Source organism: Hippopotamus amphibius, chromosome 7, assembly GCF_030028045.1.
Source record: "Hippopotamus amphibius kiboko isolate mHipAmp2 chromosome 7, mHipAmp2.hap2, whole genome shotgun sequence".
In the NCBI taxonomy this organism is placed as follows: Eukaryota; Metazoa; Chordata; class Mammalia; order Artiodactyla; family Hippopotamidae; genus Hippopotamus; species Hippopotamus amphibius.
Window position 1 is genome coordinate 95,737,504 of NC_080192.1, and position 12,551 is coordinate 95,750,054.

Sequence of the window (12,551 nt, forward strand, 5' to 3'; positions counted from 1 at the left end):
AGAAAAAGAACACAATTGTTGTGTTCTCTTGTAATTCAACTGCAAGAACAGATTCCAGGGTTAAATCATTCTCAGCATCTAGGAAGCCTAGCTTTGCTTTTGTAACCCCAGCAGAGCATCCAAATTTGAATGGGTTTAGGTTTTTTGAAGTGAAACAAGCTTCAGATAATTTATCCATACCTTCCTCTAATCCTTTCTTTCTTTTCTGCAGATTTCCCCCAAATACCCTACTAGACTCAAGTTAAATCAGAGAAAAAAAAAGCCATACCTCAGAATTCTTCTGTCCACTGATTTCATTTGGCATTACTTAGTGGTAGTTCCTTTTGGTAGTGCCCCATGAAAAATATCAGTGGAAGCATGAGGGAAAAAAGTTAGTCTCCCTTGACATCAGTTCTTTACCACTCTTTTACTCATGCCATTCTAGTTTTGTGTAATTCTTTTCTCATTGGACTGATAAACTTTCCAGTTCCTATATATCCCTAGAATAGATGTACCCATGTCCAGATACTTTTGAAGTATTTTATTTCCAAACAAAGAGATTGTTTCTGTCCTCCTCCCTGCCCTATTCCCTCACCCTGCCATATGGTATGGTTTGACTTCTTATTCCCCATAACTTTTTACCATAAATCTGTTATTTCTTCCTTTCTACAGATAGAGACATTGGGATCTACCAGTATTACGACAAGAAAGAGTCACCAGGTAAAGTATCTGTTCTACTAAGTTGATTTTTATAAGCTTACTATTCTAAATTATAAAATACTGACTTAAAAACTCTGTTTTTATGAGCTTTAGATAAATTCTAGAATTTCAAGAACGGTTACTCCAGTTCTTTAGAAAAATGCTGAGGTCGATATCTATTTTATATAAAATAAAGCAATATTGAGAAAATGCTATACCAGAATATGAAAAGTTTCATTTTACTGCTGATTAGACAGATAACTGGACAGTCTGTCCTCGTTTATTTATAAGTGTCCCAGTAGAGGGCATTGTTAATGCATGGGTCTGGCTGATGCTGGCCTCCCGGATCCTCACCTGGTATCTGAAATAGGCATTTCTGAGTGAATGATCAATTTTCTTTATCTGATTAATCCTGTTAATCCCAGAAGTTTCACGATGGGCCAAAAGGTCTTTCTAGCTACAGTTACTTCCTGTTTTGGTCTCTGTTGAAGTGGGACTTGTGTGGGCATCCTGTGTGCTTAGCTTGGTGGTTAATAGGCTGACTTTATGGTTCTGATGACAGACTGAAGCAGCTTCTATTCTGGGCTTGGTTGTAGTTCCCTTCCCTATCTGATGAGATTGCAAACTCAGGATATTGGCCCACCTGTTGTGCTATGTAAGCCTTTTCACTACAAATTTAGGATCTTCTGTGAAATGAAAACATCCAAATTATGGCATTTTTCAACTGCCTTTTTAAAAGTTTAGCATAATTTATTAATCTCAATAATCTATATAAATACATTATTTATTTACATATAAAAATATAAAGTATTATAATAAAAATAATTTCAACTGTTTTTCTCTTTTCCATCTCTCCTCTGCTACAATATCAGCAACAGAGCATGGTAACTTAGAAGAAAAGCAGAAATTGGCAGAATGTAAGTTTATTTTATATTATTTTGGAATTATTATGAAGCTGGAATTTTAACGTCCCTAAAGATTCAGTCTTAAAACATATTTTAAGCTTCCCGCACAAATAGGAAATGTTATACCTTCCAAGTTTCTTATAAATTCCCATTGTTTAGGTACATAAACATGTGAATAAGAATTATATTGTTAGGAATTTCTAATTTAGACCATTGAAATCTTCATCCACTTTTGGTGAGATATATGTTTATGTAAACATAAACCTAGTTAATGAACCACATTTATATTATTTAATATACTTAAAATAAGTGTACCATGCTTAAATTCTGATAACATTTTATTATCCATATTATGCCTAAATTATTAACATGTTTTACCTATTGGAAGAAAATAAGATTTGTAATTATCAGTATTAGCATTTTATTCTCTCTAGTCTTTCCTGTTTTCAGATATATAAACATGGTATATATATAATATGGCTACAGTGTAATATGGTTAAAATATGACTGTTTTATTTGGAGTATAGGTAGAGCTGAATATCCTACTTGTTCTCATTTTAAATGGTCAAGCTAACATTTAATTTTCAGAAATACTGTATTAGTACCTGCAACAGAGTTTTAAAACTTTTCACATATGCTTTGCACATCATAAATTATGTTTATAGAATGTTATTAATTTTCTTAAGATATATAGTAATTCTATAAAAATTTAAATGTCTGTATATACTGTATATTATATGTATACACACATAAAACACACACATACACACACATTTGGAATTATTTAGGAGAATTCAGAGATGAATTCACTTTTGTGATGAAATAGATATCATTATAATGAATTTAACATTTTGTTAATTCTTTTAAACAGAACTGTTTTTAGTTTGTCTTAGGCTAATATTGAGACTCTACTAAATAATTTTATCTTTTAATTTAAAACAAAACAAAGGCTTATCATTATTGAATTATTGTATAGATTTTAAAGAGAATTATTTTAAATAGAAAAGATCACTATTAGTATCTAATTTGTTAAAACTTGGATTTCCCTCAACTTTGTCCTTAGTTTTAATGTGTGATGCTTAATTTTAAATTCATTTTCTGTGTATTATTTTTTAAATTTTATTTCTTTTCTCACTATATTCATTTACTCATAGGGATTTTCAGATCTAATAAGGTTACTTGCAGAGTTTGAAATTTCTTTTGGATTGAATCTTTATTTATATGAAAATGTTACTTCTGTGGTAAATTCACAGACCTAGGAAACTTTCCCAGGGATTCTCTGAACCTTGTTAGTTGTCATCATAAAATTATGATCAGGGAGATTGTTTTGTGATAAAAATCCTGTTTCTGTGACAAAGCCTTTCAAAAGACTGCCATTTGATGATGGAAATGAAGCCTACTTCCTTTCAATTAAGGAGGTGTTTTATTTTAATCTTCCTAAGGCACACTGCTAAGCAGAGTTTCCTTTTTAAATCAGGTTAAACTAACTGTAGTACATGTTTTGTTTGCCAGCCCGAGATTTTCCATGGACACTCAAAAACAGACGCCCAGAAAAACTTCGAGACTCACTTAAGGAGCTGGAGGTATCTTTCCAAAAGTTTCAAAAATGGCAACAAACAAATCTGTTTTAAAACATCTTTCAACAGATTTAATTTTCATAAAGGATCAACTCTCTTGGTGATGATAGCTTTGCTTTTGTCCAGTGAGGAGTTTCAAAACAGTTGCATCTTTGTGTGGCAAGCTGATCTTTTTTTTTTTGCTTGCTTGCAAATCAGAAGCACTTTAACTGATAACAACAATGTGTATAGCCAACTACAGTCTCTCTTTTTCTGTTTCCTTCAGGAGCTGATGCAAAACAGTCAGTGTGTGCTGAGCAAATGGAAGAACAAATATGTCTGTCAGGTAAAAAGGTTTGACATGCTTTTGCAGTGTTTAACCAATGGAGCTGAAAACTATGCAGTAATTGGTTTTCTTGTGTTATGATAGGTAATGGACAAAAACTTTTTTAGGAGCAGGTATTTCATAGTTTGAATTCTAGTCATTCTAGAACTAACATTAGATTGACTCAGACTACCTCATTAATCATTATAGTTGTACTGACACTATAAGCACTAATAATCTTTTCAGATGGTATTTTTTGTTTGTCATAGATTTAATCATATTTGTGAATGAAGGTGAGACCATAGCACAGAAAGTTTTTCTACCACTCTTGTAAGCATTTGTGAACACCATGATTATGGAAACTGACAAACAGACTAGAGTTGGATCTAACATTTGCTCTTACTTTGTCAGTCCTCTAAGCTGCACTGTTTAATATGGTAGCCAGTAGTCACCTGTGGCTATTAAAATATAAATTTAAACTAATTAAAACTAAAAATTCAGTTCTTCCATTGCACTACTCACATTTTAAGTGCTCAGTAGCCACATGTTATCATATGGTCAATAAAGATACAGAGCATTTCCATCACAGGAAGTTCTGGACAGCAGTATTAGAGCCTAGTCAAGGTGAGCTACATGTTGAATGGGTCTAGATTCAGGACATAATAATCACTTGTCCATTGATCGTAAAATAATGGACAAATGTCTCAGCTGTGTCAATAGGCTTAAAAAATACTATTTGCCTAGAAAAATGTTACTTACTTATGATGAAAAGAATCATTAGTCATATTCTACTCATACATGTAGTTGAAGTTATGTCAGTACTACTAATAATTATAGCTATTTTATGGACTTAAATATCCTGTATCAACTTAAATTCTTGTTTACAATGTGATTTACGTATTTTAGATCTGACTACTCTTGTTTTAAGTTTAGACCCATGGCTCTATCCGTAAATCTACAGCATTGAATTTGTAGTAATTACAAACTTACCTTAATCTACTGTTTGAATATAGACTCTCATTTAGTGGAGTTTTTTGTTTAAACTAGTCTACTTTCCTCATGAAAGTGACTTTAGTTACCTCCTCAACTGTCATAATTATTACTTTCCTGAGACTGTTTACAAGGCTGAATTAATATTTTCAGAATCATAATACTTCTTAAGTTAGACTTAGGATTCTATTGAAAAGGGTGGAATTATTTGAAAATTCATAATTTGTTTTCATAAAAGTTTTAATCAAACTTTAAAACTTGAATACAAAATATGCTCCAGAAAGTTTTAAACTTAGTACAACTCAAATTGTACTTCTCAATGCCATTACTTACTTTAAAAGCTGATTCAAAATTATTTGACTGGAGGGCAAGCCTACCACCTATAGTAAGAGGTGTGTCTCATGGCCTCCACCCTTACCATTGCACAGGTAAGTTGGGACATGTCAGGCATCTTAAAATATGCAGTGTAGCATCCCAGTAGGCAGTTCTTTTTAAATAGACTTTATTGCATTTTAATTTAATAAGCAGGTTTGTGTGTATGTGTATATAGGAGAGTATAAAGAGGGAAATCCCTCACTATTGAATTAATTCAACTCAGAAAAGGAATTTGAATGATAGAATATATACAAAATTGCTTTTATAATTTGCAGCAACCTGTTAATACTGATTTCTTAGGCTGTTGTACCAATGAGTCTGCTTTTAACACTTCAAATGGAACTTATTATGTTCTGTCATATTTTGTGTTTTATTTCTATGATTGATAAAGATATTCCTTAAATAGACCTTTCACTGCCAGCACATTCTTGATGTGATATATTTCAGTAAGATACCTTGATCTTTACCATGCCCATAAGTCCAGGTTAGTCCCTACATCTTTAGGGCCTTTAAAAGACCTCCTAACATTATCCATCCACTTCCTCAGTTTCTATACAGGCCTATTGGCTAGGTCTTCTAAAAGTATGTTTATGCATGTTATTCTTAAAGATCTCTAATATGACAGTAAATTAAAAATTTGGTGGTCAAACTAAATTTTCAGAAGGATCCCCTTAACCTTTTGTTAGTTGCAAAATAAGTAAACCATCTCTACAGGCTCCCCTAGGGTCCCCCATTTGTGCATCGTCCAGTGTGGTGACTCTAAAGATAACATGTGCTTAAATTTCTATTGTAATTTTCCCCATGTATTTAACCCTAAAATGGCAACAGTTGACCACAACATGATAGTCTCTAACTCTTAGAAAAGAAGTGAAAGAAGTTCCTCAGTATCTTGGTACTAACATAGTTGGACTCTTCAAGTTTTGACTGTGGCCACTCCTTAGCTAATGTAAATCTTTTAGTGCACACTCTTGCCCCAAAGGGGCAAATTTAGGCTATATGGAATTTCTCTTGGTTGTCTTCTTTTCAAGGGATCTTTATTTCTTTAAAAGGCTCAATTGTTCAGGAATTAGCAAGGCGACTACAACAACATGAAGAATTTCAGAAGATGCAATTTGAGGCTAGATTTTTCCCTTTGTTGAATAACAAGGTTTTCTTAATAGGTATCTTCATTATCAAAGCTTAGTTCATGTTGTTGATTCAGTGATTCAATGACATACAAATTGTACCATTTAAGAAATAATTCCTTTCACTTATAAATTCAGAACAGCTTATAAGTCAAGATTTACCTATACATATGTCCTATATGAATACTGTCTTTTGAAATTGGTTTTTCAGACTATAACTATTACTAGTTTGATATGAATTAAAAATGTGAGATATAGTTTAGAGTTGTAGTTTTACTAGCTATCACGTATATTTCTCCTTGTTTTTTTGGTCTCTGAAAAGTGTTTTATTATGAGAAAGTGCTTAATAATTTCTTGCTTTGAATTTCTTAACCCATTTTCCAAACTGTTCTTAGGGAATAATAGTTTCAACATAAAGATACTAGTTTTTAAAAAATATTATTTATTTATTTATTTTTCACTTCATTGCTGCCCGTGGGCTTTCTCTAGTTGTGGCAAGCAGGGGCTACTCTTCATTACGGTGCGTGGGCTTCTTGTTGCGGTGGCTTCTCTTGTGGAGCACGGGCTCTAGGCATGTGAGCTTCAGTAGTTGCAGCACATGGGCACAGTAGTTGTGGTTCGTGGGCTCTAGAGCACAAGCTCAGTAGTTGTGGCACATGGGCTTAGTTGGTCTGTGGCACGTAGTTCCTCAATTGTAGAATGAATAGTATGGTTACCTGATCTTTCATTTCATCAACTTGTGTGAAAATCAGTTTTGCTTTTCTCATAAAATAATAATCGACAAACCATGGTTTTAAGTTACAACTATTAGTGATAGCATGTTATTTATATAGAACCCATCACACGGTATTTACTGACTGCCACCATGTGGTAGGCACTAAAGCTGTGTAAAGCGTGGGCTGAGTTCCCAGCATAACCTAGTCAAGGAAAACAGACACGCAAAATCACTAGGCCACTAGCGAGTGCTAAGTTGTATGACACCAAGTTATAAAGGTATTAAGAATTTAGAGAAAGTACACAGATTAGCCTGGCAGTGGGATGTAGGATAAAACATGAAAACTATAGGCGGTTTGTACAAAGAGCAAATAAAATGGGATAATTATTTTCTGGAAACACCAAACTAGGAAGTTTCTGGACTGGAAGATGCAAGAGTAGAAGTAAAGTGGCTAGACTGAAAATAAAGGGATTAAGTAAGAGTCTGTATTTGGAATGGTGAGATTTTCCCCAACTCCTTCCCCCCTCCAGAATCGAGGCTTATATCTCAATGTAACTTATTTGAAGGACCCTTCTCTGATAAAGTAGATTTTTACTCCCAGAGCAAAGCTTATAAATACTGATATTTGGTAGTTCCCTTTGAAAATGTAGATGTGCCAATCAGTCTCCTTACAGTGAAACCCAAGTAAACAAGCCTCCTGACACACACCAAGCTTCCAATCAAGTTTTCGGGAGACTCACCTTTAAATATAACCAGGGAGACAGAGATACACAGTACTTTCGAGGAAATCTTCATTTGTAAAGCTGGGATCTATGAGTCTGAGGCTAAAACAAACAGAAAAGAAAGAGAATCAGGGATAGTACAATAAACAGAACTAAATTAAGGGAATTCAAATTAATTCCCACAGAGAAATAAGAGGTGTTCTTGTGTCTTTGAAAAAAGAATAGGATCCTATTTTTGAAAAAGGAATACTCAGAGAAAAGGAAAGGAGCTCTTGAGAATTAAAAATATGACAGCATATGTGGGAGGGAGGGGATATGGGGATATATGTATAAATACAGCTGATTCACTGTTGTACAGCAAAAACTGGCACAACAGTGTAAAGCAATTATATTCCAATAAAGAGCTTAAAAAAATAAAATTATAAACACACACACACATAAATAAGTTAGTCAGTTGGCAAAAAAAAATGACAGCATAGATAGAAAAGTTAATAGAAGAATTGAAAGATAAAGTTAAAATATCTGTATAATGCAGAACAGAGTGACAAAAGGACATAGTAGTGAACAATAGGCAATAGAAGATAAGAAAATTAGAGTATCAGGCCAGAAGGTCCAATATCTTACTAATGATAGAAAACAGGAGGGAAGAAACAAGCAAACAAAAAATAATAGAAGAAAATGCCAGAATTGGAGACTGTTTCCCAGTTTGAAAGGACCCAGTGGTTGAAAAGAGACTAATATCAAGACATATTTTGTCAATTTTAGAAAATCAAAGATAAAGAGAAGATCCAGAAAGCCTTTTCTGTAAAAAAGAAAAGCAAGATACATAGAAAGGAATGGGAATCAAACTTACATCAGATTTCTCAACAGCAATGCAAAGAGTTAGAAGACTGTGGGATCAGGCCTTCAGAATTCTAAAGGGTAGTGATTTTTAGCCTAGAATTCTATATCTAGAACTCTAAATTGACATTCAGGCAAGACATTTTCAGGCTAGTTAGCTCTCAAAACATCTTACCTACCTGCCATGCACTTTTCCTCTGAAAGTTATTGGAAGATGTGCTGCCCTAAAGCAACAGAGTGAACGAAGAAACAAGATTCTTAGGATACGGGAAATGGAGGATCTTACACAGGAAAGAATTGGAGAGAAATCTTGGGATGACTGTGTTTTAGGCCTGGAGAGCAGCTGGTCCAAATTGGGGCAGGGGACAGAAGGTTCTCCTAGGGTTGTTGGAGGTAGGGAATAAAAGGAACTGATAGATGTACTATCTGATCTGGTCTAGGAGAATCAATAATAATAATAATAATATTTAATAAAAAATATAGGATAATTAAATCTTACTGATAAAAAATCAGTAAGTAATGGCTAAATCAAGAAATAACGTATGTGGATGACATTGCTAATTGCTTGTCCAGTATCCGTTTTTCTTTATGAACAAACCCTATTGTTCAGACTGGCAAAATGACCAATTTAAAGTACTTAGCTTTCCTATTCTCTTCGAAATTAGAGGTGGCCCCATGAGGCAGTTCTGGCCAAAGTAAGCAGAGGTCCCTGGTAGGACTTACGAGAAAGTTTTTTTTTTTTTTTTAAGTAATATTTTTGTACAACATTTTAAAATCAGAATTAATGCCCCCCAAAAGACCTATAATGAGCAAAATATCAGAATTTTAAATAAAGATTGCATGTTTTACTGACCTTTCCTGTTGCCTTGGGCTTCCAGTGACTCTACAAAGCCCTGTCATTCACTGCCTGCTATGAGAGCAGAGTAGGTCATTCAAACTAGTGGTATCATTTTCCATAGACCACTGCCCCTATCCAAAAATATGTCTTCCCCAGGCTGAGACATTTGAAATTCCTCTATTGCTCATTTTTCAGTATGAGAAATTCTCATGTGTGCTATGGGGCATACCCAGAGATTAGAAGAGGTACACCCACTAACAGCTTACATAAAAAAGCAAAATATTGTAAGAATATTGCATACTTCAAATGAATTTTTACATATAAAATATATGTACATGTGTGTATGTGTGTGTGTATGTATCACACCATACTTAACTGGAATGTGCCTTTTCAGCTTCTGCTTTTCCGGTCTGGATCTGAAATATGCCTGAAGGGGCAGGGGCCTGCTTTTGACCATTCTTTCACTCAGGGCATCTCTCTCTCTATATATATATATAGTTTACTATATGCCAAATAAAATTCTCATTGCTGGAGATGCTAGTGAATAAAACAGATGAAAATGAACATTACCCCATTCACCGGTAGCTTAAGTTCTAATAAGGCAGACAATCAAGAAAAGATTGATAAGTAAAATTTAGAGTATGTAAGAAAGTAATAAAAACTGTTAGAGAAAAATAAAGCAAGAAAAATAGGAAGTATGAGTGGGGGATGGTAGGGCAGGATGGGCCTGATACCTGGTGACCAGGGAAGACCTCATGTGATTAAGACATAAGAGAGCAAGCCATGGAAGGTATCTAGAGAAGAGGGTGGAGGCAGAGGGAACAGCAGGTACAGAAGCCCTGAGTCGACGGGGCTGGAGTGGGATGAGCAAGGAGAAGAGTAGTAGGAATTGAGATCAGAGAGGAAATGAGACACTAGTTATATAGGACCTTCCAGGCCTTTGAAAGGACTTGGCTTTTACTCTAAGTGAGATAGGAAACCCTCCAGGGGTTTTGAGCAGAGGAGGAACTTGATTGGATTTACTTTTTTTTTTTTTTCCTTTTGGCCCCACTGGGTCTTCGTAGCTGTGTGTGGGCTTTTTCTCTAGCTGTGGTGAGTGAGGGCTACTCTTTGTTGCGGTGTGTGGACTTCTCAGTGTGGTGGCTTCTCTTGTTGCAGAGCATGAGCTTTAGGTGCACAGGCTCAGTAGTTGCAGCATGTGGGCTCAGTAGTTGTGGCTCTAGAGCACAGGTTCAGTAGTTGTGGTGCTCAGGCTTAGTTGCTCCATGGCATATGGAATCTTCCCAGACCAGGGATCGAACCTGTGTCCCCTGCATTGGCAGGTGGATTCTTAACCACTGTGACATCAGGTAAGTCTCTGATTTACTTTTTTTTTTTTTTTAATTGCTATTAACTTTTTTAAAAATTTATTTATTTATTTAATTTATTTATTGGCTGCGTTGGGTCTTCATTGCTGCACATGGGCTTTCTCTAGTTGCTGTGAGCGGGGACTCCTCATTGTAGTGGCTTCTCTTATTGTGGAGCACAGGCTCTAGGTGTGTGGGCTTCAATAGTTGTGGCACATGGGCTCAGTAGTGGTGACTCACGGGCTCTAGAGCACAGGCTCAATAGTTGTGGCGCACAGGCTTAGTTGCTCCATGGCATGCGGAATCTTCCCAGGGCAGGGCTTGAACCCATGTCCCCTGCATTGGCAGATGGATTCTTTACCACTGCACCACCTAGGAAGTCCCCTGATTTACTTTTTAATTGGATAACTCTGGCTTTTGTGGTGGGAACAGATTGAAAGAAGTGAAGATCAAATCAGGGTGATCAGTTAGAAGGCTGTTGCCATAGTCCAGGTGAGACATAACAGTGGTTTTGACTGGATGGAGCAGTTAAATGGTGAGAAGTAGTCAGATTCTGCTGAAGGATTAAATGCGGAGTATAGGAGAAATTTCTGAGTGACTAGAAGAATGGCCATTTACTGGAATGGTGGAAATTGAGAAGAAGCATTTTTGAGGGAAATATCAGGAGCTCAGTTTTGGACGTCAGTGTTTGAAATGCCTATTAGATATTCAAGTAGAAAAGTCAAGAGACATTTGGTTATAGGAATCTGTAGTTTAGAGAAACACGTGGGCTGAAGAGAGAAATTTGGGAGGCAATAGCACAGATGGTATTAAAACCAAGAAATCAGTGAAGATCATCAAGGGAGTGAGTGTAGACAGAGAACTAGAGGAGGCAGAAGGGCTGAGCTCTGGGGTCCTCCGCATTGGGGATTGGAGAGAGAGAGAGGGAGAGATGGAGAAAGGAGATTAATAAGGAGTAGCCAAAGAGGTATTGCACACTGAAGGGAATGTGGTGCCTTGGAAACTAGGTTTCAGGAAGAAAGTCAAGTGTTGCTGATCTGCAACATACCAGTAACAAGTTGCCTGAGATTGACCATTGGATGGAGTAGCATGGACGTCCTTTGTAACCTAGATAAGAGCAGGTTCAAATGATTGTATGGGCCGAAGCCTGACTGGAATGTATTTAAGGGAAATTGGAGGAGAGAAATTAGGGGTTTACAACATCAGAAAGAATTATGTTATAAAGGAAAATGGAGAAATAGGACAGGAGCTTGAGAGAGAGGTGGGGTTAAAAGAGGTTTTTATTTCTTTTTTTAGCTGCAAGAAATAACACCTATTGCTGTTGGTAATCTAATGCGGGTAGTCCAGTAGAGAAGGGGAAACTTCGATGCAGAAAAGGGAAGAATTAATTGCTGGAATAAGGTTGACCAAAAGCCACTTATAAAGGAAGAGGGGATGAAAAGTAGGTGCCCGGTAATCTTTTGATGTCATGGAGCTGTCTTTTCAGCCATGAACTGCCTAACGCTGTATTTCTTGTCCTCTGAGGAAAAACAAACTCCCATTTGGTTAATGACTTTTTTCAAGGTTTCTGTTACATGCACCTGAATGCAATTCTAAGTCACACAACATATTTAGAAATATGATGGTAGAACCAGGAGAAATTATCAAGAGTTGAAACAGTTACATTTGAGAGTGGGATGAGAGGCTGCGGTAGGATAAGACAGTAAACAGCTGCTTTAATTCCAAGTATTCTTTGACATTTTAACAATTTATATGTGTATTTCTTTAGTTGAAATATTTTAAAAACATGCCCAGAGTGCTTCTGAGAAGCAGATGTCAAGATAGTACTAGCACTGCAAGTGATTTATGGGGGAGATGTGAAAGATAAAAGGGAAGGAAGCAGGTGGGAGAGCCTTTAGACTGTGATGCCTGTCTGAACCCTGAGCAAGGAGGAAAGGGGACTGGGTATAAAGAGCCTCAGGGTGCATCATGGTGCTCAGAAGGGTTCAGCCACAGGAGAGTCCCTGAGCCAAAGCTGCTCATTAGAGGAGTCCCCTGTTGGACTAGTACCACACCATGCTCAGTTATTGGCTGGTAGCCACCTGGGGAATATTTGTCAGTCAGCTGTGTTCCCAGCCTTCGTTTCTCCTGCAGGAGC

The 12,551-nt window shown here is 36.2% G+C and overlaps 1 protein-coding gene across 1 annotated transcript in view; it reads left to right on the forward strand.

Annotated features, from left to right (window-relative positions):
• Positions 1-12,551, forward strand: part of WDPCP (WD repeat containing planar cell polarity effector) — a gene marked incomplete at its 3' end in the record, with an annotated part of 364,337 nt that overhangs the window by 77,388 nt on the left and 274,398 nt on the right. The window contains exons 3-6 of the mRNA XM_057743382.1: positions 652-699; positions 1,551-1,595; positions 3,096-3,166; positions 3,426-3,485. Of these exons, the coding sequence (XP_057599365.1) occupies positions 652-699; positions 1,551-1,595; positions 3,096-3,166; positions 3,426-3,485 (224 nt within the window). The remainder of the gene's footprint in view (positions 1-651; positions 700-1,550; positions 1,596-3,095; positions 3,167-3,425; positions 3,486-12,551) is intronic.